A 25,941-nucleotide genomic window follows, 5' to 3' on the forward strand; every position below is an offset into this window, starting at 1 on the left:
ATATGGATTTTCAATAAAATAGAGGACTTTCAAGCTTTCTCATTGAAAAGACCAGGGTTGAATAGAAAATTTGACTTTCAAACACAAGAATCAAGAGAAGCATGAAAAGGTAAACAAGAAAGAGAAATCATAAAGGACTTACTAAAGTTGAAGTGTTTTGTTTACATTCCTACATGGAAAGATGATGTATATAATTCACAAGACCTCAGCATTAGGGTAGCTAAAGGGAATATACATACATACATACATACATACATATATATGTATGGGGAGAGAGAGAGAGAGAGAGAGAGAGAGAGAGAGAGAGAGAGAGAGTGAGTACAGGGTGAGTTCAATATGAAGGGATGATATCTAAAAAAAAAATCAAATTAAGGGATGAGAGAGGAATATATTGAGAGAGGGAGAAAGGGAGAGCTAGAATGGGGTAAATCATCTCGCATAAAAGTGGCAAGAAAAAGCAGTTCTGTAGGAAGGGAAGAGGGGGCAGGTGAGGGGGAATGAGTGCATCTTGCTCTCATTGGATTTGACCTGAAGAGGGAATAACACACACACTCCATCGGGTATCTTACCCCCCAGGAAAAAAGGAGGAAGGAGACAAAAAAGGGGGGACGATAGAAGGGAGGGCAAATAGGGGGAGGAAGTAATCAAAAGCAAACACTTTAGAAAAGGGACAGGGTCAAGGGAGAAAACTGGATAATGGGGGATAGGATATGAAGGAGCAAAATATAGTTAGTCTTTCACAACATGAGTACTGTGGAAGGGTTTTGCATAATGATACACACGTGGCCTTTGTTGAATTGTTTGCCTTCTTAGGGAGGATGGGTGGGGAGGGAAGAGGGGAGAGAATTTGGAAGTCAAAGTTTTAAAAGCAGATGTTCAAAAAAAAAAGTTTTTGCATGCAACTAGGAAATAAGATATATAGGCAATGGCGCATAGAAATGTATCTTGTCCTACAAGAAAATAAGGGAAAAGGGGATGAGGGGGAGTGGCGTGACAGGAGGGTTGACTGGGGAATGGGGCAATCCAAATATATGCCATCTTGGAGTGGGGGGTGTAGAAAGGGGGAGAAAATTTGTAATTCAAACTCTTGTGAAAATTAATGCTGGAAACTAAAAATATTAAATAGATGAATAAATAAATAAATAAATAATGATGAGATTCCCCAAAAAAGTATGCAATAACATTATGGATAAAAATGTGCATACCTTAATTAAAAATACTTTATTGACAAAAATGCAAACCATATAAAAAAAAGATTTATTAAGGGAATAGCTAGGTGGTACAGTGAGTAGAGCACTGGTCCTGGAGTCAGGAGGGCCTGAGTTCAAATCCGACCTGACACTTGACTCACTTACTAGCTGTGTAACTTTGGGCAAGTCACTTAACCCCAATTGCCTTGCCTTCCCCCCTCCAAAAAAAGAGATTTATTAAGCATTTAACTTATACAAGTGTCCCCAAAATCTTAATATAGTTTTAAGCAAACTATATCAAAATTTTTTGGACACCTTGTATTATCTCTTTTGGTCCTCATAACAAACCTGTGAGGTTTAGATATTACAGGAATGGAGCATGCTTGGGTTTGCCCTTTCTGGGGGGTTTTACAGAGCACATGCAGATATTCCCTATCTGATTCTAATCCAACAAAGTGGAAATTTGGTAGATTTTTCCCAGCTATGCAGGACTGAAGGCCTGGCACTACGTGACGATGAAATGTCTTCTAATTGGCTGTGGAGCCACAAAAACTGATGACTCTTGAGTTTCTAAGACAGAACTGAGTTTACAGATAAAAGGTTAGAACATTTCTGTTTCTTTCTTTGTTGAGCTACACTGTGGGGGAGGAGCAGTCTATTCTCTCCTTTTTGACCACCATATGTCCACGAGCGCATGGCACCTCTTTTTCTTTTGTGTTTATCCCTGATTTTAGATAACAGCATTTTGGATGGGAATGCCCATGTGAGTTGGCAAATTCAGGAGCGCCAGCAGTCCCATGAGAGGTCTCAGCAGCAAACAGCCAACAGAGTCCACCTCTTGATTATGTTGGAGAAAGGGTGAAGCACCTGAAAAGAAAGGATGTTTTTTGCCTGATTTTTAAAGTGATAATAAAGACAATAAAAGGGCATGGGGGGAGGGCGTGTTGTGGTGTAATAGATTTAAAAAACTTGGCTAGAAGTCCTGATTATGATGCATACTAGCAGTGTGACTAAGGGCAAGTCATGCCTCACTGCCTCAGGTAATGCTCTAATAAACTAAGTTATGGGTGTTGAAGTGGATAGAGTGCTGGACCTGGAGTCAGGAAGACTCATCTTCCTGAATTCAAATCTGGCCTCAGACACTTAATAATGGTGTGACCCTGGGCAGGTCACTTAACCCTGTTTGCCTCAGTTTCCTCATTTGTAAAATGAGCTGGAGAAGGAAATGGCAAACCACTCTAGTTTCTTTGCCAAGAAAACCTCCATGGGGTCACGAAGAGGTGGACACAACTGAGAAATGACTGAACAAAAATTTACTATCTTTTTTTTGTAAAAAATTTCTAATTTATTTTATCTTCAATTCCTAATTCTCTCTCGTACTCCATCCATTGAGAAAGAAACAAGATATTGCGAATATATATAGTCTTAGAAAGCAAATTCCCACATTAATTACATTAAAAAAAAAGAAGGAAAGAAAAAATACGTTTCAGTTTGGACTCTGAGTCTAGTCACTTCTCTGTGTGAAGGTGGATAGTGTGTTTCGTCATGAGCACTTTGGAACTGTGGTTGGTCATTGTGTTGATCAGACTTACTAAGTCTTTCAAAGTTGATTATTTAAAATATTTCAATTTTTGCTGTCATTGAATAATTATTCAATTATTATGGTCATTATAGAAATTGTTCTGGTTTTGCTCATTTCACTTTGGATCAGTTCATACAAATCTTTCTAGGTTTTTTTGAAACCATCCTTCTTTATTTCTTATAGCACAGTAGTATTCTATCCCATTCATAGACTTGTTCTCCAATTGATGGCTAGCCCCTCAGTTTTCAATTCTTTGCCACCACAAAAAGAGCTGCTATAAAAATTGTGATCTTTTTCCTGTCTTTGATGTCTTTGGGGCATAGACTTAGTAGTAGTCTCATGCAAAGGGTATGCACAATTTAATAATTTTAATAGGTTTTCAGGCATAGTTCCAAATTGCTTTCCAGAATGGTTGGACTAGTTCACAGCTCCACCAGCAGTATATTAGTGGGCCCCTTTTTCTTCAGTTGCTCCAGTATTTGTCATTTTCTTTTTTGTCATGTTAGCTAACCTGACAAGTGTAAGGTGATACCTCAGAGTTGTTTTAATTTGAATTTCTCTAATTATTAGTGACTTAAAGCATTTTAAAAATATGGCTATTGATAACTTGGATTCTTTTTTCTGAAAATTGTCTATTAATATCCTTGACCATTTACCAACTGGGGAATGGCTCTTCCTCCTGTAAATTTGACTCAATTCCTTATATATTACAGAAATAAAACCTTTATCATAGAAACTTGCTGCAAATATTTTTCCCCAGCTTCTTGTATTTCTACCAATTCAACTGCATTGTTTTTGTTTGTGCAAAAACTTTTAAATTTCATATAATCAAAATTATCCATTTTACTTCCTGTGAACCTCTCCATCTCTTGTTTGGTCACAAATTCTTTCCCTATCCATAGACAGGTTCTTGTTTGTCAATATCCTGCAACTTTCTGATTGTTCTGTTTGTCTTCTTAATGCTGTCAAGATACAGGAAATTCATCCCTCCAAGCTGTGTTTATTGTTTTGCATAGAAAGGACAGTGAAGTAACATCTTTGGGAGCCCAGAGTTGACTGAAGAGATCATATTGTATTAACATAGGGATTGATTTAAAGAGATTTCAAGATGAAATCAAACCAAGAGATTAAAATTTTAAATAGTATATATAGAAAAATAAATATTTTTGATCAACATTTAATAGTTTAATTGGTAGTTTAATGAAATTTAATATGTAGTTCAATGAAAACCTAGGTGGAATTTAAAAATTTTAATATTATAAACAAAAAAAACCACATGGGAGGTGAGGGTGGTATCATTAAGGAGTTCTGCTATACTTAAGCTGGTTGATTTTTTGTTATTAACATTGATTATTGATTATCAACATTTAAAAAAATCACATTTCCTTTCCTTCAATCTTTTTGGTTTACTTTTTGTATCTGCCTAGACTGAGAATAGCCATTTTCACATTTTGTTTCTTGTGTGCTAATGATACAAATCTAAGACTTCTGTTTCTAGAATCTGGGGAGAAAGTTTAACCTTATTCTAATAAAACTTTTCTTTGTTGAAGTAGTGTTTGCCTTTATTATTTTTAGATTAGGTAAAAAAGCTTTCAGTGGAAGAGAGAAGTTTTAGATGCAGTCCTAAAATTATCTCATCTCTTACTTTATAGAAACACACCATTACTTAAGAAATTGTTTTGAAGTTTAAAGAGTTAATTTTTGTAAAGTGGTGAGCTCAGAAAAATGCCTTTTGGTAACTAAAAACTTGCTTAGTTTTTAAAGGGATCCTTTATTGAAGGATTCCTATTCATAGGGGAATTCAGTAGCCATCTTTTGGCAGGACTACACCATCAACAAACCTTCCTTGAGCCAACGGGATCTCCTCAGGAAGATTCCACAGCTTTCCTCAGGAGACTACTGCAGTGCAGGGAGTTCTTTATGTCTAATCAGAATTTTTCTTCTAATAATAGAAGGCCATTGACTTTTGCTTCATTCTCAGAGAAATTCATGATCATTTTTCCAACAATATCATCTACCCTCCTTAAACAACAACAAGCATTCACTAAGTTGTTTACTACATGTAAGGCACTGTGCTAAGCCCTGGGCACACAAAGAGAGGCAAAAATATGGTCACTGCCCAAAAGCTGCTCCCAGTTGAAGGGCAAAAAACACTTAAGTATTCAGCTCAGGGCGTCTTACCTAGCTCCCTTTCTCCTCTTATCCCCTTAACATCCTTCTGTTGCACTTCCTTCCCAAGCTTCCTTCCCACTCCTCCAGGGCCTGCCAGAGTGAGCTCCCCGCCCCTTCTCTCCCCACCCCTCCCCTCCCCTCCCCTCGCCAGCATTCAGAGAACGCCAGTGCGGCTGAGCAGCACCCCCTGGCGGCGTTGACTGGGCGCGCAAGGCTGGATCCTGGCGCCTGTGCTTCGCCTTAGCCCCGCGCTCACGGCGCATGCCCCCGTAGCTGTCGCCTCTGGCTGAACCCCGTGGCGTTCGAAGCTGTTGCGGGGAGTTGGAGGCTACGCTTTGCCTCCTCGGTGGAGGTGGGGGCGGGGTGGGAGATTTGGGGTAGAGGTTGGCTGTGGGTTCCCCCAGAAGAGAGCTGCCGCAGTCTCGGGGGTGGCGCTCGTAAGCCATCTCGCCCCAACCTTCCCCCGCGGCCCGCCCCCTCCTCCTCCCCATGGACCCGGTCCCCTGGGCTGACCCCCGGCGCAGAGCCTTGGAGAAAGACAACTTTCCTTTCGATGGTAAGGCAGGTGACAGGAGCGTAGAACCCCCGCCGGCAGCCCTCGAGGTCACCCGCCACATGTTATGGATAAGGAAGCTGAAGCCCCCGGGTCGGGTGGCTGTGTTTGAAGCCCGGTGCTCCTGCCTCCCGGCTCGCTGGGCTGCCTCGGAATTGGGGGCGAGGACCGGCACGTTAGTCCTGCCTGGAGACGAAGGGATGCAAATACCGATAGGACGCGGCTTCTGCCCCCAGGGCACTGACTGACCGCCAAGGTGACCTTGCGCAGTGTCTTCACTTTCCGGGGACGTGAGCCCTCTGCTATTAACCAGCCTTGTGGCCTTGGCTCCTTCCGTAAAAACCGAGAAGGCTGTTTCCACAAAGCTCGTGAGGCAGTTACTGTGTGGCCGGCGCTGTACCAAGAGCAGGGCTACAAAGAAGGCGCCCACAACATGCAAACAACTGCATACAAAATCTATAGTGGGTAAATTGGAGGTGGTCTCCTAGGGAAGGCATTCGCATTAAAGGGGACCTGACTAGAAGTGGGTACATTTAAGATCTCTGTGGTACCTTCCATGTCCCAGTTTCTGTAAAGTAGAGGAGTAATACATTGGCCTTGGAAAAGAAGCACCTGCCCTCTCAGCTCTTTTGGTCAGCAATTCTGGGAGAAACTTATAATAGCTGGCTATTTATAGGTTTAACGATATTATTTAATTTAATATGACAACATTGTTAAATAGGTGCTATTCTTACTGCGTTTTACAGATGAGGAAACTGAGGTTTGGAGAGGGTCTTTGTCCAGGCCAGCGTCACACAGCTAAGGTTAAAATGCTGTTTTTTTGACACCAAGTCCAATGTTTTTTAATCTATGCCACATGATCTCTCCAGAGTCTAGAGCAGGGATGTTCAACCTTAGGTTGTCTTAGGGCCGCATTAAAATAAAATAATTATTCGAGGGCCGCAGCCAGAATAAAAAATACAGTACACTAATAGAAAGTGGGGAAATACCCATCATCAATAGGATAGGCGAAGGCACAAAGCAAGAAAGCAAACACAAAGTAACAAATTGACAACACAACAGTATAAAGGTAGGTGCTTACTGACTAGTCTGCATCGTGCAGACAGAATGCACCCCACAGATCAATTGCTATGTGTTCCATCCCTAATGCTGCTTAAAAACAGCAAAGAAAGTTAACATCGAGATTATTTATTAGCAATGGAATTAAAAAATGTAATATGCATTCCATGCAAATTATTTTTTTTGCTCGTGAAAATTAAAACCCACAGGTGGGCCACATAAAATTGCACTCTGAGGTGCGTGTGGCAGGACAGCCCTGGTCTAGAGCAATATATAATTTAAGATGTATTAATATTAATATTTTTTTATTTCACTTCTGCAGAAGGCCACTAAATTGTGGTAAAATTTAAAATAGCGGATTTTCACAGTTCTGAATTTCTTGAGCATTATGGAAAAACTTGTACCAACCTTCCTGTCTTTTGCCCTCTTTGGTGACCATTGTTTTCAAAGAGATTTCTGGGAAACAGAGTAGTTAAGTCATAGTGAATTGTCGGTTAGGCTAAGTATTTATTTCCACAGACTGAGTCCCTTCCAAAGCTTTGATGGTGAAGTAAAATTAGATGAAAGGGAATAAATTTTTAACCATGGACCAACTCTTTCTCCACCTTTAAGGAAGAGGTTACCAAATCATATTTGAGCGTTTCATAGCACTAAGTGGCACTTTAGGTAGGTGGAAGCTGAAGAAAGTGCAATATTTAGTAGTCTAAAAAGTCCTTAATTATTGACTTTCAAAATAGGAAATTATATGGAATCAGAGAGAGCTGTAAAAGTAGCAATTCGTATCATTTTTCTTTAAAAGATAATTTGTGAAATATTGGAAAGAGAATTATCCATGACCTGAAACAATTACTGTCAAAAGCATTTCCCTGGGAAAGTACTTAATGGATTGAACTTTTTAAAAATAATTCTTTAATCCTCAAGATGTCTATTATGAAATTTATCTCCATGGAAAATAGATATTAGATAGACGTTACTATCTTTCTTTCTATTTAAAGAGGTGTTTCCACATTTAATGGACCCTTCACAACACCCCTTGAGCACAACAGTGAAGACTTCTCTTAAAATGACAACCCAAGGACTAGGACTAATTATCTTCCAACATGGGCCCTATCTCCAGATATCCAACCTTGTGGAGAAAGGAACAGCTGCCAAAGATGGAAGACTAAAGCCAGGTGATAATTGGATACCTAGGTTTTAGAGATTAACATAGATTAATTTATATAGATTATGCAGATTAATTTATAGATTAACTTCTTTAATCCACCTAGAATATATATTTATTCCATTCCAGATGCTAGCTGTAGTGTGTTATGTCCATCTTGATAAGTGAGACTCTACCAGTTGGCCAAATGCTCTTTGTCCTGATTGGTCTGATTGGTTTTCTTTGTGGGTAAAGGTTTTCTCTTTAGAAGAGGAAAGAAATATTTTGAATTAAATCCAGCAAGTATTTATTGAGTGCCTATTGTGGAAGCTAGGTATGAAATGTAAGACTGCCTCTGCCTTTAAAGAAATGAAAATCTTACTGAGGGGACAACATTTATATAGTTGTAGTAATTAGAAATAATACAAACCAGTAAATTATCAAATGTTAAATTGCAGATAATCAAGTAGCATAGTATATGGCATTGACTATAGGTATGAGTGATCGTTCATTCAATCCAAAGGTATTTATTGAGTGCTCACTGTATGGCAGGTGTTTCCCTGTCCCCCCAATAATGTTTATCTTGGGCAGAAGCTGTCTCACTGTTGTCTTTGTGCTCTCCAGCACCTAGCTTGTTGAATCTTGTTGCACCAGGGATACGGAGTAAGGAGACAACATGTAAATAACTAAGTATGTACGTAGTAGATGGGAAGTAGTTTCAGAGGGGAAAGTGGTAGCAGCTGGGGATGAGAAAAGCTCCAGTAGAAGAGTTGAGCTGAGGCTTGAAAGAAGGAAGGATAGCTTAAAGAGGCAGAAGGGAAAGGGTAGAGCATTGCAGTGCAGAGTGGGGCCCTGGCTCTTGGAGGGGTGTCATAGAATGTATGCAGGGGACTGAACGGTAGGAAAGGGTATGATATGTATTATGGGCTTTAAATGCCAAACAGGGGAATTTATATTTGATCCTAATGGTAATAAGGAGTTTGGTGGGGGAGGGGGGGTGTCATGTCATGGTCAAATCTATGCTTTAGAAAATCACTTAGGCATCTTTCACTTTAAGTGAAGGTTGGATCGAAATGGGGAGACATGAGTCAAGGAGATCAATTAGAAAGCTATTGCAGTAGTTCACGTTGAGAAGTGACAAGAGTCTGAACTAGGATGGTGATTACATGTGGTAAGAAGGGAATACATATGTGTGATGTTGTGAAGGAAACACCAAGATTTGGCAATAGATTCCATCCGCAGGGAGAGACAGTGAGAAGTTGAGGGTGACACCTAGGTTTTGAATCTGGGTGACTTGGAAGGGTGGTACTGCCCTCAACAAAAGTGAAGTTGAGAAAAGGGATGGGTTTGGGGGAAAGAGAAGTTTTTCTGTTAAGTTTGAGATGCCTGCGTGACATCCCCTTTGATATTTCCAGAAGGCTGTTGGTGAGAAGGGATTAGAGATTAGGAAAGAGATTAGATATGGGAATCATCTGCATAGAGAATCAACAAGCTAGGTGCTGGAGAGCACAAAGACAACAATGAGACAGCCTCTGCCCTTGAGGACCACACTTACGTTCCGCTGGGGGATATAGCTTGTACACAGATAAGTAAATACGATATATATACAAGATAAACATATTTGGGGGGACAGGGAAACACTAGCAACTGGATGAAATCAGGAAAGGCCTTTTATTGGAAATAGCACCCAAGTTGGGCCTTGAAGTGAGGGATTTCCAAGAAGTTGAGATTAGGAAGAACATTTGTCATGAATTACAGCTTGTGCAAAGGCACGGAGACAAAACATGAAATGTTATTTACAGGCAGCAGTTAGCTGGCATATTTATGTAAGATATATAGTTAGTTTGGAAAAATCGGCTGGAACCAGATCATGAAAGACTTTAAATGCCAAACAGGAGTTTGTATTCTAGAGTCATTAGGGACTCAAGAAGCTTGAGGAAAATGACATGGCTGGATCTCTGCTTTAGGAGTATCAACCTAGCAACTGTGTGGGAAAGATGTTGAAGAAGAGAGAGGCTGGATTTGGGGACATAAGTTAGGAGTCTGTTGCACTCGGCTAGTAGAGAGGACCTGAACTGGGGTGGTTGTGGTTTGAAAAGAGAGAATGGATTTAAGAGATGTAGATGTAGAATCAACAAGTCTTAGCAATGTGACATATAAAAAAGTTTGAGAGACATAGTTTCTGGGTAATTGATTATTTTATTAATTATTGCTAGAGGATAATTAACAAAAGGGGTCAGTGGCACTTTCAAATTCCAAAGATGCACCATGGTGGCTTTTTGATGCTTATGATGCCCTTGGAAGAGTGGGTGTTTCTGACAGATGGCAATCAACTCTGATTTGTTAACAATTAATGAGAAGAATGAATATTATGATGAGAGGTAGACCTATTCTAATGAGGGATTGGGGGACTTGACTTTTCACTCAAATCTGTCTGACCAGAACACAATTTGGCAGGATTTCACCAGGATTAGATTTTCTTTGTAAGGTTTTTCTAGTTGGGCAGAGCAACAATTCCATCTAGATAAGATAGCCTGAGTGTGGTAAAATTTTGGGCTAGGTCAAACAATTTCTTTGAAAGACTAAGACTTTGAATGAAGGAATTGGAAAAAGGAAAAAAAAAACCCTAGCTCTCCACCATAATTGACTATTTAATATGAGAGAAATAATCATTTCTCTCAGCAACGCGTGTCCCAAAGAGGAGTTTGTTATGTGATACTAGAGGGAATAGAAATCCACTTGGACTTTTTGAGTAGGAGAGTAACATGGTCAGACCTGTGCGTTAGGATAATCATTTTGCGACTATTTGGAGGATGGATTGGAGAGCTCTCAGATGGCAAAAAACCTGTGCCCAGACCTAGAGGGGTTAGAGGCAGGGGCTGGAGGCTGGATAGAAGGAAACCTGAGTCTGGAACCTGGAAGAGGGGAGATCGGGTAGCTGGAGTTTTAGGGAAAGGGTTTATCCAAGGAGGTAGAGCTTGAGCCAAATTTTTTGTTTGTTTGTTTTTGAACATCTGTTTTTAAAACTTTGAGTTCCAAATTCTCTCCCCTCTTCCCTTCCCACCCACCCTCCCTAAGAAGTCAAGCAATTCAACATAGGCCACATGTGTATCATTATGTATAACCCTTCCGTAATACTCATGTTGTGAAAGACTAACTATATTTTGCTCCTTCCCAACCCATCCCCCTTTATTGAATTTTCTCCCTTGACCCTGTCCCCTTTCAAAAGTATTTGTTTTTGACTACCTCCACCCCCATCAGCCCTCCCCTCCATCATCCCCCCCATTTATTTTTATCTTCTTCCCGTTTCTTTCCTGTGGGGTAAGATTCCCAATTGGGTATGTATGGTATTCTCTCCTTAGGCCAAATCTGATGAGAGCAATGTTCACTCATTCCCCCCCTCATCCGCCCTCTCCCCTTCTCCCACAGAACTGCTTGCTCTTGCCTCCTTTATGCGAGATAATCCACCCCATTCTATCTCTCCTTATCTCCCTCTCTCAGTATGTTCCTCTCTAATCCCTTAATTTGATTTTATTTCTTTTAGATATCATCCCTTCATCTTCACCTCACCCTGTATCCTCTCTCTCTCTCTCTCTCTCCCCCTCTCTCCCTCTCTCCCTCTCTCCCTCTCTCCCTCTCTCCCTCTCTCCCTCCCTCCCCCTCTCTCCCCCCCCGCCCTGTCTCTCTCTCTCTATATATATACATACACACACACACACACATATATATATATACATACATATACATATATACACACATAGATATATACATACCTACACATTCACCCATATATATACATAAACATATATGTATGCATATTCCCTTCAGCTACCCTAATACTGAGGTCTCATGAATCATACTCGTCATCTTTCCATGTAGGAATGTCAACAAAACAGTTCAACTTTAATAAGTCCCTTGCAATTTCTTTTTCTTGTTCTTTTTCTTGATTACCTTTTCATGCTTCTCTTGATGCTTGTGTTTGAAAGTCAAATTTTCTATTCAGTTCTGGTCTTTTCACTGAGAAAGCTTGAAAGTCCTCTATTTTATTGAAAATCCATATTTTGCCTTGGAGCATGATACTCAGTTTTGCTGGGTAGGTGATTCTTGGTTTTAATCCTAGCTCCATTGACCTCCGGAATATCGTATTCCAAGCCCTTCGATCTCTTAATGTAGAGGCTGCCAGATCTTTGGTTATTCCGATTGTTTCCACAATACTCAAATTGTTTCTTTCTGGCTGCTTGCAGTATTTTCTCCTTGATCTGGGAGCTCTGGAATTTGGCGACAATATTCCTGGGATATTTGTTTTTGGGATCCATTTGAGGAGGTGATCGGTGGATTCTTTCAATTTCTATTTTGCCCTGTGGCTCTAGAATATCAGGGCAGTTCTCCTTGATAATTTCTTGAAAGATGATATCTAGGCTCTTTTTTTGATCATGGCTTTCAGGTAGTCCAATAATTTTTAAATTATCTCTCCTGGATCTATTTTCCAGGTCAGTGGTTTTTCCAATGAGATATTTGACATTGTCTTCCATTTTTTCATTCCTTTGGTTCTGTTTTATAATATCTTGATTTCTCATCAAGTCACTAGCTTCCACTTGCTCCAGTCTAATTTTTAAAGTAGTATTTTCTTCAGTGGTCTTTTGGACCTCCTTTTCCATTTGGCTAATTCTGCCTTTCAAGGCATTCTTCTCCTCATTGGCTTTTTGGAGCTCTTTTGCCATTTGAGTTAGTCTGTTTTTTAAGGTGTTGTTTTCTTCAGTGTATTTTTCAGTATTTTTTTGGGTCTCCTTTAGCAAGTCATTGACTTGTTTTTCATGGTTTTCTCGCATCCTTTTCATTTCTCTTCCCAATTTTTCCTCTACTTCTCTAACTTGCTTTTCCAAATCCTTTTTGAGCTCTTCCATGGCCTGGGACCAGTTCATGTTTTTCTTGGAGGTTTCTGTTGTAGGCTCTTTGACTTTATTAATTTCTTCTGTCTGTATGTTTTGGTCTTCTTTGTCAGCAAAGAAAGAATGCAAAGTCTGAGACTGAATCTGGGTGCGTTGTCGCTGCCTGGCCATATTCCCAGCCAACTAACTTGACCTTTGAGTTTTTCAGTGGGGTATGACTGCTTGTAGACTACAGAGTTCTATGTTCCACGTTTGGGGAGGAGGTGCCAGCTCTGTCACACCAGCACTGCTCCTTCCCCAAGAACCCCCAACCCGAACTGGGCTTAGATCTTCAGCAGGCTGTGCACTCCTGCTCTGATCAGCCACTTAATTCCTCCCACCAGGTGGGCCTGGAGCCGGAAGCAGCAACAGCTGTAGCTGCCCCACCTCCGCTGCCCCCGGGGCTGGAAGCCGAACCGCGAACTCCTTCCACTCCCACAGCTTTTCCCACTAACCTTATCTGCAGTCTTTGGTGTTTGTGGGTTGAGAAGTCTCGTAACTGCCGCTAGGGCATGCTCTGCTCGGTTGCTGGTCTTGTTGGTCCACGCCGCTCAGGCTGGGCTCTGCTCCACTCGGCTCCCAGCTCCCAGCTCCGTGTGGGATAGACCTCACCCAGAGACTATCCAGGCTGTCCTGGGCTGGAGCCCTGCTTCCCTCTGCTGTTTTGTGGGTTCTGCCGTTCTTGAATTGGTTCAGAGCCATTTTTTTTATAGGTTTTTGGAGGGACTCGGTACAGAGCTCACGCTATTCCCTGCTTACCAGCTGCCATCTTGGCTCCCTCTTAGAATTTCTTCTTGAGCCAAATTTTGAAGGCTGCTTTGGATGGGAAGAGAAGGGGAAGAGCATTCCAGGAGGAAGGAAGGATATGAACAAAGAGGCTAAGCAGAGGTTCTTGACTTGGGGTGTGTGATTTAAAAAAAAAATTTTTTTTTGAAAACTATTTCAACATTTTTTGGTTTCCTTTGTAATTCTTTGTATTTTTATGCATTTAAGAACATTCTTCCGAGAAGGGGTCCATAGGCTTTACTAGATTGTCCAAGGGATCCATGAAACACACAAAAAAATAGCCCCTGTTTGGATGGTGACTGACTTGATGAGAATAGACTATTCATAGCTTACAAAGGGAGAGGTTAGAATTAGATTATGAAAGGCCTTCCTTGAGCTAAGAGTTTGTCTTCTAAGCAGTGGGGAACAGTGTCAGATTCTTTAGCAGAATAGTGGCATGCTGAAAGTGGTGACTTAAGAACAGTGAAAGGATTAGAAACAGATAAAATACTGAGTGGTCCTGATGAATGAGGTAAAAAACTCCTATTACTTAGTTCACTTGTAATATATTTCCCTAGACATATATATTATTGTAGGCAAGTTTTTTTCCATAAAAATATAGCATCCTAAACATTGAATGAATTTTTAAAAAATACAGAATTGATAATTGTGTAAATAAACCCAACTTACTTTATTAAGATAATCTCCAAATGGATTTATTAAAGGAAAAGGGAACCAAGCTTTGGACTATAATTAATAAAATAAACTAGAGAGCTGGATCAAACTGATCATCTAGGATAGTCTGCAGTCCTCTTGTTCTCCTGAATCAGTTTGAACATCTTGATGTTAACATTGAGTATACAAATGGGATGGCGTAGGACCGTATAGTTGTTAATGTAAAATGGAAATTGACAGCAATCGATAGCATCAGTACAGTTTCAGGGGTACCCAGTCAGTGGTTTCATAGAATTTAAAGTTACTCTTTATGGTAAGCCAGTTGCATTATTCTCAGCCAGTCGGTTTTGAATTGTACCTGTACTTTATCCTTTTAATTTTCAGTGCCAATAAATAATTCTAAGATCTCAGCACCTGGCACATTTTTTAGTTCTCAGAAAATGTTGAGTTTCTAGATGATATGCCTAGCTTTTGGTCCAAAGCCCTCAAAATCTATTATTTTTTAGCACCAGAAACCTGGTTCTGATTTCTGAGCATTTAATTTTTTACAATTATGGTTTATGGTCATTGGTTTTGATTAATTACTGTTAATCAGGATTTAATTTACTGCAAGAAATTCCTGTTAATTATTGCTTGTCTTTAGAACTTAAGTACTGTTGAGCCTTAATACTAAACTCTAAAAGAGATTTTAATCAGTTAAAAAGCCTTGGAGAGTATAGGTTCCTTGCCAGCTGCTGCTCTTTTGAAATGATAGGTCTGTACTTTAATTGTTTGGTGGATCTGTTATCTCTTCTGTGTGTGAGCACTCCATTTCCTCATATAAATACTCCAGAGGAGGTATTCCTAATGTGTTGGGGACTTCCCTTTGGATCTTTTCACATTATATAGGTGCCAAAACAGTATTCACTTATTCTGTATGTTACCCTTGACTCTCATTAAATGATCAGTCATACATCTCTTGGATGATAATCTTTTTTGTATACATTTCCTTGTTTGTTATATATCGCTGCTCATTATGTCCATCATGGATCTCTTCATTGCTTTTAAGTGACCTACAATTTTGATTTCTCTGATGTTGTGGTTTCAAATGTTTTGCAGCCATGTAGTATCACTAGCACTTAGAAAAAAAGGATGGGATATTCTTTCAGGAAAGAATTTGGCATCATTGAAAGATGCAATCCTGTCATACTGTACAGAGTAAAAATAAAATCTGCGCCCTTTAGTAGTGGTATGGCTTAATATAAGGATGATTTAAAAAATATTTCCTATAGTCCAGGGGTGGGGAACCTGTGGCCTTGAGGCCACATGGGGCTTTCTAGGTCCTTGGGTGAAGCCTTTTGACTGAGTCCAAGCTTTACAGAACAAATCCTTTTATTACGGAGATTTATTCTGTGAAGTTTGGATTCAGTTAAAGGGCTGCACTTGCTACACTTCAGTAGTATATTGCACTATGTATAACTTTCCTAGTTCTGTTTACTTTATTCTCTATCAGATCATTAGTTTCTCTGAAATCCTCACATTTGTTGTTTCTTGTGGCATAGTAATACTTCTTTACATTCACGTAACCACAGTTTGTTAAGCCTTTCCTAGTTGACAGGCACTTGATTTGTTTTGAGTTCTTTATATCCACTAAAAGTATTGCTATGAATATTTTCATATATGCGGAACCTTTCTTCCTGTCTTTGACTTCCTTGAGGTATATATACTTCAACGAAATGTTTCTGGGTCACAAGTTATGGTAATTTTAATAAATGTTTTTTAGTATAATTCCAAATTACTTTCTTTTTTTAAAAAATTATTTAATATATTTAGTTTTCAGCATTGATTTTCACAAAAGTTTGAATTATAAATTTTTTCCCCATTTCTACCCTCCCCCCACTCCAAGATGGCGTATATTCTGGTTGCCCCATTCCCCAGTCAGCTCTCCCATCTGTCACCCCACTCCCCTCCCATCCCCCTTTCCCTTCTTCTCTTATAGGGCAAGATAAATTTCTATGCCCCATTTCCTGTGTATCTTATTTCCTAGTTGCATGAAAAAACTTTTTTTGTTGTTGTTGTTTTTGAACATCTGTTTTTAAAACTTTGAGTTTCAAATTCTCTCCCTTCTTCTCTCCTCATCCACCCTCCCTAAGGAGGCAAGCAATTCAACATAGGCCACATGTGTATCATGTAAAACCCTTCCACAATACTCATGTTGTGAAAGATTAACTCTGTTTTGCTCCTTCCTAACCTATCCCCCTTTATTGAATTTTCTCCCTTGACCCTGTTCCTTTTCGAAAGTGTTTGTTTTTGATTACCTCCTCCCCCATCTGCCCTCCCTTCTATCATCCCCCCTTTTTTATCTTCTTCCTTCTTCTTTCTTGTGGGGTAAGATACCCAATTGAGTGTATATGGTATTCCCTCCTCAGGTCAGATCCGATGAGAGCAAGATTTACTCATTCCCCCTCACCTGCCCACTCCTCCCTTCCTAGAGAACCACTTTTTCTTGCCACTTTTATGCGAGATAATTTACCCCATTCTATCTCTCCCTTTCTCCCTCTCTCAATATATTCCTCTCTTATCCCTTAAATTGATTTTATTTTTTTAGATATCATCCCTTCATATTCAACTCACCCTGTGCCCTTTGTGTATATGTGTGTGTGTGTATAAATATATATACCTACATATATACATACATAGATACACACATATGTATATATATATATGTATACACATATATATATGCATATTCCTTTCAGCTGCTATGATATTGAGGTCTCATGAATCATACACATCATCTTTCTGTGTAGGAATGTAAACAAAACAGTTCAACTTTAGTAAATCCCTTATGATTTCTCTTTCTTGTTTACCTTTTCATGCTTCTCTTGATTCTTGTGTTTGAAAGTCAAATTTTCTATTCAGCTCTGGTCTTTTCACTGAGAAAGCTTGAAAGTCCTCTATTTTATTGAAAATCCATATTTTGCCTTGGAGCATGATACTCAGTTTTGCCGGGTAAGTGATTCTTGGTTTTAATCCTAGCTCCATTGACCTCCGGAATATCATATTCCAAGCCCTTTGGCCACTTAATGTGGAAGCTGCCAGATCCTGTGTTATCCTGATTGTTTTTCCACAATACTCAAATTGTTTCTTTCTGGCTGCTTGCTGTATTTTCTCCTTGACCTGGAAGCTCTGGAATTTGGCAACAATGTTCCTAGGAGTTTTCTTTTGGGGATCTATTTGAGGAGGTGATCGGTGGATTCTTTCCATTTCTATTTTACCCTCTGGCTGTAGAATTCTCGTTGATAATTTCTTGAAAGATGATATCTAGGCTCTTTTTTTGATCATGGCTTTCAGGTAGTCCAATCATTTTTAAATTATCTCTCCTGGATCTATTTTCTAGGTCAGTGGTTTTTCCAATGAGATAGTTCACATTGTCTTCCATTTTTTCATTCCTTTGGTTCTGTTTTATAATATCTTGATTTCTCATCAAGTCACTAGCTTCCACTTGCTCCAGTCTAATTGTTAAGGTAGTATTTTCTTCAGTGGTCTTTTGGACCTCCTTTTCCATTTGGCTAATTATGCCTTTCAAGGCATTCTTCTCCTCATTGGGTTTTTGGAGCTCTTTTGCCGTTTGTGTTAGTCTATTTTTTAAGGTGTTGTTTTCTTCAGTATATTTTTCAGTATTTTTTTGGGTGTCCTTTAGCAAGTCATTGACTTGTTTTTCATGGTTTTCTTGCATCCTTCTCATTTCTCTTCCCAATTTTTCCTCTACTTCTCTTAACTTGCTTTTCCAAATCCGTTTTGAGCTCTTCCATGGCCTGGGACCAGTTCATGTTTTTCTTGGAGGCTTTTGGTGTAGGCTCTTGGACTTTGTTGACTTCTTCAGGCCATATGTTTTGGTCTTCTTTGTCAGCAAAGAAAGAATGCAAAGTCTGAGACTGAATCTGGGTGTGTTTTTGCTGCCTGGCCATGTTCCCAGCCAACTTACTTGACTCTTGAGTTTTTCGTCGGGGTATGACTGCTTGTATAGCAAAGAGTACTTTGTTCCAAGCTTGAGGGGATGCGCCGTTGATTTCAGAGCTATTACAGCCAGCTCTGCCACACCAGCACTCCTCCTTCCTCAAGAACCACCAACCTGGACCTGACTTGAATCTTCAGCAGGCTCTGCATTCCTGCTCTGATCCGCCACTTAATTCCTCCCACCACGTGGGCCTGGGGCCGGAAGTAACTGCAGCTGTAGTTCTGTAGCTGTACCTCCCCCGCTGCCCCTGGGGCAGTGGCTGAACTGTGAACTCTATCACCCTGTCCCCCGCAGCTTTTCCCACTAACCTTCTCTGTTGTCTTTGGTGTTTGTGGGTTGAGAAGTCTGGTAGCTGCCACAGCTCACTGATTCAGGGTGCTATGGCCTGTCCTGCCTGGCTCCTGGTCTGGTTGGTCCTGCTGCCTCTCACGCTGAGCTCTCCTCCCCTCCACTCCATGTGCGATAGACCTCATCCAGCGATCATCCAGGCTGTCCCGGGCTGGATCCCTGCTTCCCTCTGCTATTTTGTGGGTTCTGCAGTTCTAGAATTTGTTCAGAGCCATTTTTTATAGGTTTTTGGAGAGATGTGGTAGGGAGCTCACACAAGTCCCTGCTTTCCAGCCGCCATCTTGGTTCCACTCCTGGAAGTCAAAGTCTGCCCCAAATTACTTTCTAAAGTAATTGTTCCAATTTGTAGCTGCTGTAACAGCACATTAGTGTGCTCATTTTCATGCAGCCCCTTCAACATAGACTATTTCCATCTTTTCTCATCTTTGTCAATTTGTTGTGGCATGTGAAACCTCAAAGTTATTTTAATTTTCATTTCTTTTACTTTTAATAGTTTGGAACAGCCTTTCTCATGATTATTTAGAGTTTGAAGTTCTTTTGAGAATTTTTTGCTTGTATCTTTTTACCCGTTATGTATTGGAGAATGTGTCTTGGGCTTATATTTAGCTCCATCTTTCTAAGCATTTACTTCTTAGAGCACTGGAAGCATCTGGGATTGATAGAGGATAGATTATGAAGATTTTTACTTGGTTTGTCCATTAGCTTTTTAGAACAAGTTTGGATTCAACCTCTTGACATAAATTTAGGTGATTCTTACCAGGGCTTACTTTACTATATTTTAAATCTGCCCTTTGTAATGTTAGTCTTCAGCTGTCTCCCTAAGGAAGGTATTTAAGATGTTCTAGACCTACTGATTTATTCTCTGTTATTGGTTAACTTCATTAAGTGTAAGTTATAAAGTCACATTTGGAGCAAGGGTGAATCTGTTCTTTCCAGAAGTAGGTTATGTGTGTTTTTTCTTTCTCTGCATGATTCATGCTATTTTTGACCTTAGGGTTATTGCAAAAATTGTGCTCTATAAACTGTAAAGCACTATATAAGTGTGAGTTATTACTATTAAAAATCACCTTGTTTGTTCTTTCATTGCCTTGTGGAGAATTGTTTAACATTTTACAAGGACAGATGATTAGCATTAATTCATTTAACAAAAATTTATTATATATGTACAAAGCATTGTAGATAGATTTGAGGGGGACTTTAGAGCTCATCCAAGTAATTCTGTTCCAGGCCCTTGTAATTTTACAAAAGGAATAAACTGAGTCACAGAGAGGTTAAGTGATTTCACCCAAGGTAAGAGACAAAACATGGCTCCAAATAAGGTTTTGATTCTATATCTAGTGCTTTTTCCATAATACCAGAATCCCTTTTCCCTTTCTTGGGGCTTAATAGTTACAAGGAGCAATGGGATTTCAGAGAAAGAAGATTACTTATAATTTTTAACATAATTTAATTTATTTTCAATGAACAAAAGTCTATTTTTTGCTCTTTCCATCCCTCCATTGGGAAAAAAAAGAAAAACAAAACCATTGTAACAAATATACAAAGTCAAGCAGAACAAATTCCACAAGATTATTTCTGACTATTCAAGAATGATATGATCAGGAGACAGTATGATTGTCAGGTAGGTAAAATATACCATATTTAACCAATTTATTCATTATTTAATGTAAATGGACCATCCCTAATAGCCTAAATATTTAATTTGAAACTATAATTCTAAGAGCTCTTAATAGCAATTAAAATAGTAGAATGCATTTACCTTTATTATATTTCTGACCTAGGAAACATTTCAAGTATATCACCAGCATTGTTATTAGGAAACATTATCCTTTTACTCATACTTCCAAAGATTTAATAACACTCATGACTTTGAATCTTAAGACTGGTCTTGGCGTTATGTAATGAATGCTTTTCATAGACCAAGTAATCAACGTACATTTGTTAAGCACCTGCTCTGCTGGGCATCTGCTAGGCATTAGAGATACAAAGACAAAAATCAAAGTCCCTCAAGGAGCTTACATTGTCAGGGCAAAGAATACGTACACATTTATAATTATATACAAAATGTATACATTATTTTGCTGGGGAAGTACCGGAAGCTGAGGGATCAGGAAATGCCTCCTGGTGGAGGGGGCACTAGAGCTGAGCTTTGAAAGAAACTAGGGATTTGGGGCAGCTAGGTGGTGCAGTGAGTAGAGCACCGGCCCTGGAGTCAGGAGGACCTGAGTTCAAATGCGGCCTCAGACACTTGACACATGTACTAGCTGTGTGACCTTGGGCAAGTCACTTAACCCCAATTGCCCTGTTCCCCTCCCAAAAAAACAAAACAAAAAAAGAAACTAGGGATTCTAAGAAGCAGAAGTGAAGAGGAAGTGCTTCCCACACTTGGAGGAGGCAGCTTCAGCAGTGTTGTGGAGATAGGAGATGGGATGTTATTAAGAAAATCAGATTGACTAGACCTTAGAACACATGAAGGGGAGTAACATAATAAGCCTGGAAAGATAGGTTGGAAACAGGTTGTGTTCTTTAAATGCCAAACAGAAGGGTTTTTCTTTGATCCTAGAGGCAATAGAGCCACTGGAGTTTTTAAAGAGTGTGACATGGTCAGACTTGTGTTTTAGGAGTATCACTTTGGCAGTTATGTGGAGACCGGAGTGAAAGGAGAGAAAAAAACAGAGGGTGGGATGTGAAGATCCTACAAAGAAAACTAAAAAAGGAACAGACAGGAGAACCTGGAGAAGCAGTGTCTTGAAAATTCAGAGAGGGGAGAAAATCTAGGAGAGCATGGTCAGTAATGTCAGACGCTGCAGAGAGGTCGAGAAGAATGAGGATTAAGAAAAAAAGTCATCACTTAATTCTTCAAATAATATTGTGCCATAAGACATGAACAAAGGATCATTTTCAGAGAAATCTAGGAAGACTTATAACGAATTGATAGACACTAAACAGTGACTACAACACTGTAAAGAGAAACAACTTTGAAACTGAATTAGAATCAGTATTCTTGAGAGAGGTGATGAACTCAAGCAGAGTAAGAAATAAATTTCCCAATATGGCCATTGTAGGTGGGAATTTGTTTTGCTTGACTGCGTATTTGTTCTAAGGGTTTTATTTTTATTTTTTCCCTAGCTGGGGGTAGACTGGGATAGGGAAAGAGGGCCTAGGCATGTTGTGCCCTCCCCCAGCCTCCCCTTCCCAAGAGAGAGAGAAACAGACAGAGAAAAGGTTATTGAAACATTTTAAAAATGCACAGAATAGAACAGACCAGAAAGAATTACAGATAAGCAGGAAAGCTTTGAAAGTTATGTTGAATTTATTATATATTTAAAAAGAAAAGCTGTACATAAGAGATTTGGTTTCATATACAATCCTCTTTTTCTGCCCTGCTGTATATATGGAAATGTCCATTTTACTTGTTTAAAGTTCAGAATAAATAACATATTTGAAAGAGATTATTGATAAATGTGAAAGCAATTTCAGTTGAGTAACAGAGTCAGAAGCCAAATTGCCAAGCCATATCATGAGAAATGATATGAGAAGTGGAGGCAGTAAGAGTACAGATGTTTCTAGGAGTTTGGCTGTGAAGTGGAAGAAAGAGATAGAACAATAACTAGAAGTAACGGTAAGGTTCCAAATTGATTTGGAATGACTTAAACTGTTAACTAAATTGCTGATTTTTTTTCAACTTTTTTTTCAGGTGATGTTCTGATTTCAGTTGGCCATTCAAATGTGTTAGGATATACACTTCGAGAATTTTTACAGATTTTGCACCATATCCCCATAGGTGCAATACTCCAAATCAGAGTTTACCGAGATTTTATTGACATACCACCAGAATGGCAAAACATAGATGACTTAATCCCTGAGACTAAGCCTGCAGTGGTAATAGCTCAGTAAGTGGCTGGTGTTTTTTTTTTTAACTTTTTCTGTTTTGGTATAAGTTTATTATATAGTGAAAGATACTTATGTAGATAAGATGTAATCCATATTTAAAGCTAGAGTAGATCAGATGGGTAGAAAGGATATTGGTAATAATTAGGATTTGCTAAGTTTCAAGACACATTTCTAAAATTATTGTTTTGGTATGTGGGATTATGTGTTAGGAAAATGCCTTTTCCTCACAACAGATTCATTCAAGTACTTCCCCAATTTCACTAATCAAAAAACCTTTCTTCCCAATTTTCCCTAATTATTCCTATTTTATGTTGCTGTTAAATCTAGCAGTCATGTACAACTCACACTTTATAGTGCTTTAAGACTTATGGGGCACTTCACACCAGTCTTATTTGACAGTAGTATATCTCCTTCCTTTTACAGAGGGAACTGAAGGTCAGGAAGGCTAAGAGCCTGTAGTCACCCTGCTAGTTTTGGAGCTGGGATATGAACCCAAGTCTCTTGATTTCCAAGGCCAGTGTGCTTTCCTCACATAATGCTGTTGCTTGTCTATAAGGCTATTGACAAGTACACATTTTATTAAGAATGAGAAATGACCTATGGTCATTAATTTAAACCAATGCAATCATCTGAACATGTTGGGACTGCAGAGGATAGGATGAGCTTGTGAACATGTGTAGGTTCTAAGGTCTTTTGAATTTTCTATAGGGGTGGGTTATTGATCTAAACTCACAGTTTAAACAGTAAGGTAAGAACAATTTTGTTCCATTTGCATGTTTTTTGTTAAAAGTTGATAAATTTATCATGCAGAATAATCTAATTAAATATTTATGAACAAATCAAGTTGGCAGTTACCTGGTAACTGACTAGTAAGTTAGTGATTATAATAGCAACTTCATGAAATGTCAGTATGGCAGTATATTGTATTATAGTTTGGAAAGAGAGGACACTGGAGTTCACTTTTCACAAATACATGTTTACCCATCTGGGTGGTAGCAGGACTACATGTGGGTAGGGGTGGATAATGAGCCACATACGTGTGTGTGTGTGTGTGTGTGTGTGAGAGAGAGAGAGAGAGAAAGAGGGAGAGAGAGAGAGAGAGTTAGGAGAGGTACAAACTATTCTTCAAATTAAGGGAAAACCTTAAGGCAAATTGCAGAAAAGTTGTTGGAGGTCCTTAGGGAAAAAAAAAGGATGTAATTAAGTGAGCAGCAAGAAGACCCTTGGATGGAAAGTAGTAAAAGAACCACAAAGCAATATATAGAAACACAAGACTGAATATGTTAATTCCAGTAGATAATGAAAAGAAGCAATGAATTTCTATCATTACTACAAATAGAACTTGGACTGTTTTGAAGGTACTTACTACCACTTCATTTGAACCCCCAGTAGATATATTTGCTTTGTGATATCATTTCACCTTTACTCAGTCTCTAGATAGAAGTCAAAGGAGGCCAGGAGTAGCTGCTGTGGACTCCACAGTCCTCTAGGAACTGAACTGGATGCAGTAAGAACAATAAAGCATTGACTTTTAGTTCTTATTCTCACTCATAGAAAAAACCTGGGTTTAATTTTAACAGTTTTTATAAATAGTGCAAAGTATTTTAAAGTAAAATCTAGTAATGGAAAATATTAAAGGTTACTTAAAAATTTTAAAGGGAGGTTAATGCAGATTGTAGGATAATTAATTTAATAATTCTAAAAATACTGCAAATTTTAAGATTCATTTCATTACTTGTTTTTCCCATTTTAGTACATCAAAGAAATATGAGCAGGAGGAAGATACATCTTTCTCTAGCAGTGAGGATGATGATGTAGAGTTAGATGAACGATTTAAGTACTATATGTCTCCACAGTCATTTCGGCATCATTCTTCTAGGAAGCTATCATCAATCTCCACGGAATGGCATGGATATAAAAAAAAGAATCACATGTTTACTGTAGGAGAAGACATTGGATGTGACGTTATGATTCATAAGGATTCCGATGAGCAGAACATAGATGTTCCGAAAGACTTTAGAGCACCTTCCCCATATTGGACAATGGTAAAACAAGACAGTGACCTTTCTTCTTCTTCCTCTTCTACATCAGATGCTTTTTGGCTTGAAGACTGTGCCTATGCTCAACAGGAAAAGGACCAACATTTTACAGCCTAGGAAGTTAATTCAGGATTAGATGTTTAATTTTCCATGCCATTAAAGTGCTAAATGTTTAATTTTGGCACATCATTACATATAGATTTATTTTACAAAGGGATGCATTACTCCCAATTGAATGTGTAGTAGTTGTAATCCAGAAGCCTTCATGGATCTTTTTTTAGGTGATATCAAAACGTAATTATAACTAGCTCTGCAACTTCATTCCCAAAGGAGCAGCACAATCCAGAACATTATAGATACCCCTTTCTGGAGAATATCAGTGTATATGAATATGATGATACTGCGGGATTTTAGTACCAGAATGAAGTATGAGGATGTCAAGACATTGATCTTTACCATTTAAGGTGAAAGGAATAGACTTTGGCTTAGGTCAGTGTATGCAGAATATAATTATCCCACACTATACAAAGCAGATAAATTCTAGGATGAATATTTACTTAGAAATAGTCATTACTTTTAAAAGGGAACTTAGATTGTGTGATCTGCTACTGTATTTATATTGGTTTACAGATTACTACTTCAGAGAGGAGATCTTGGTGAGAGGAAAGCTGAAAATGAGTTATAACCTAAATTGTTTAGAAAACAGGACTTTGATTTACTTCCACTTTATGCAATCTTTCTTTAATATACCTACCATGGAGAAATCCAATCATTTATTTTACTCAAATAACCACTACCTCTATGAATTATTTATCATGGATCATTCTAACAATTCTGAAATATTGAATTGACTATCCAGTTAGCCCTACCAAATTCCTAATAATTTTTTCAAAAATATGTATTTTTTTGTTTCTGTCAGTTATTCCCCCATCCCTATTTCTTTTGAGAAAGAAAAAACAAAGTGATATCTGACAACATGTTTGATATTCTGGGCCAAGTAGTCCATCTCCTTGCCATGGTGGTAGAGAATGAGGGAAATTTTGTTTTATTATCTCTTTTCTAGAAGTTTCATTGATGTTTTAGTAACTTAAAAAGTTTAACTACATATTTTTTTTGCTTCTGCTTTTTCATGTACACTCTAGTTTCTCCGATTTGCTCATTTGTCATTTTTTACTGCACAATTATATTTGGCTATGGGGAGTTTAGTTACTTCTTACATAATTCCAAGTTGAAAGTCACAATGCCTGAGCCACTTCACAGCTCGACCAAGTGTACCAGATTGTACCTATTTTATGTTCACTCTTTCTACCTTTGCCAGTCTGTATGGTATGAGGAGAAATAATTCTTTAATATGTATTTTTCTTATACTTAGCGATTTGGAGTCTTATGATAGTTTAGGGTTTGCACTTTTTGGGGAAAACTTCATATGCATGGGCCATTTTGTTGAGAATGGCTCTTGGTGTAATACATCTGTGTAATTTCTGTATGTGTTTTGGACTTGATTTTATGCAAAAGCTTTAAAATCTTATGTGGTCAAATCTGCCTACTTTCTTTTATCCTTGTTTGAATTCAGATACCCTGCCCTCTCCTCAACC

General features: G+C 38.8%; 1 protein-coding gene across 1 annotated transcript; it reads left to right on the forward strand.

Annotated features, from left to right (window-relative positions):
• Positions 1-5,412: 5,412 nt before the first annotated feature.
• PDZD9 (PDZ domain containing 9) lies at positions 5,413-25,884 on the forward strand. Its single transcript, XM_036741473.1, has 4 exons — positions 5,413-5,509; positions 7,552-7,728; positions 22,111-22,306; positions 24,061-25,884. Exons 1-4 carry the CDS (start codon positions 5,434-5,436, stop codon positions 24,461-24,463), a joined length of 852 nt encoding a protein of 283 aa, XP_036597368.1. The 5' UTR covers positions 5,413-5,433; the 3' UTR covers positions 24,464-25,884.
• Positions 25,885-25,941: the final 57 nt, after the last annotated feature.

Source organism: Trichosurus vulpecula, chromosome 1 (genome assembly GCF_011100635.1).
Source record: "Trichosurus vulpecula isolate mTriVul1 chromosome 1, mTriVul1.pri, whole genome shotgun sequence".
Classification (NCBI taxonomy): Eukaryota; Metazoa; Chordata; class Mammalia; order Diprotodontia; family Phalangeridae; genus Trichosurus; species Trichosurus vulpecula.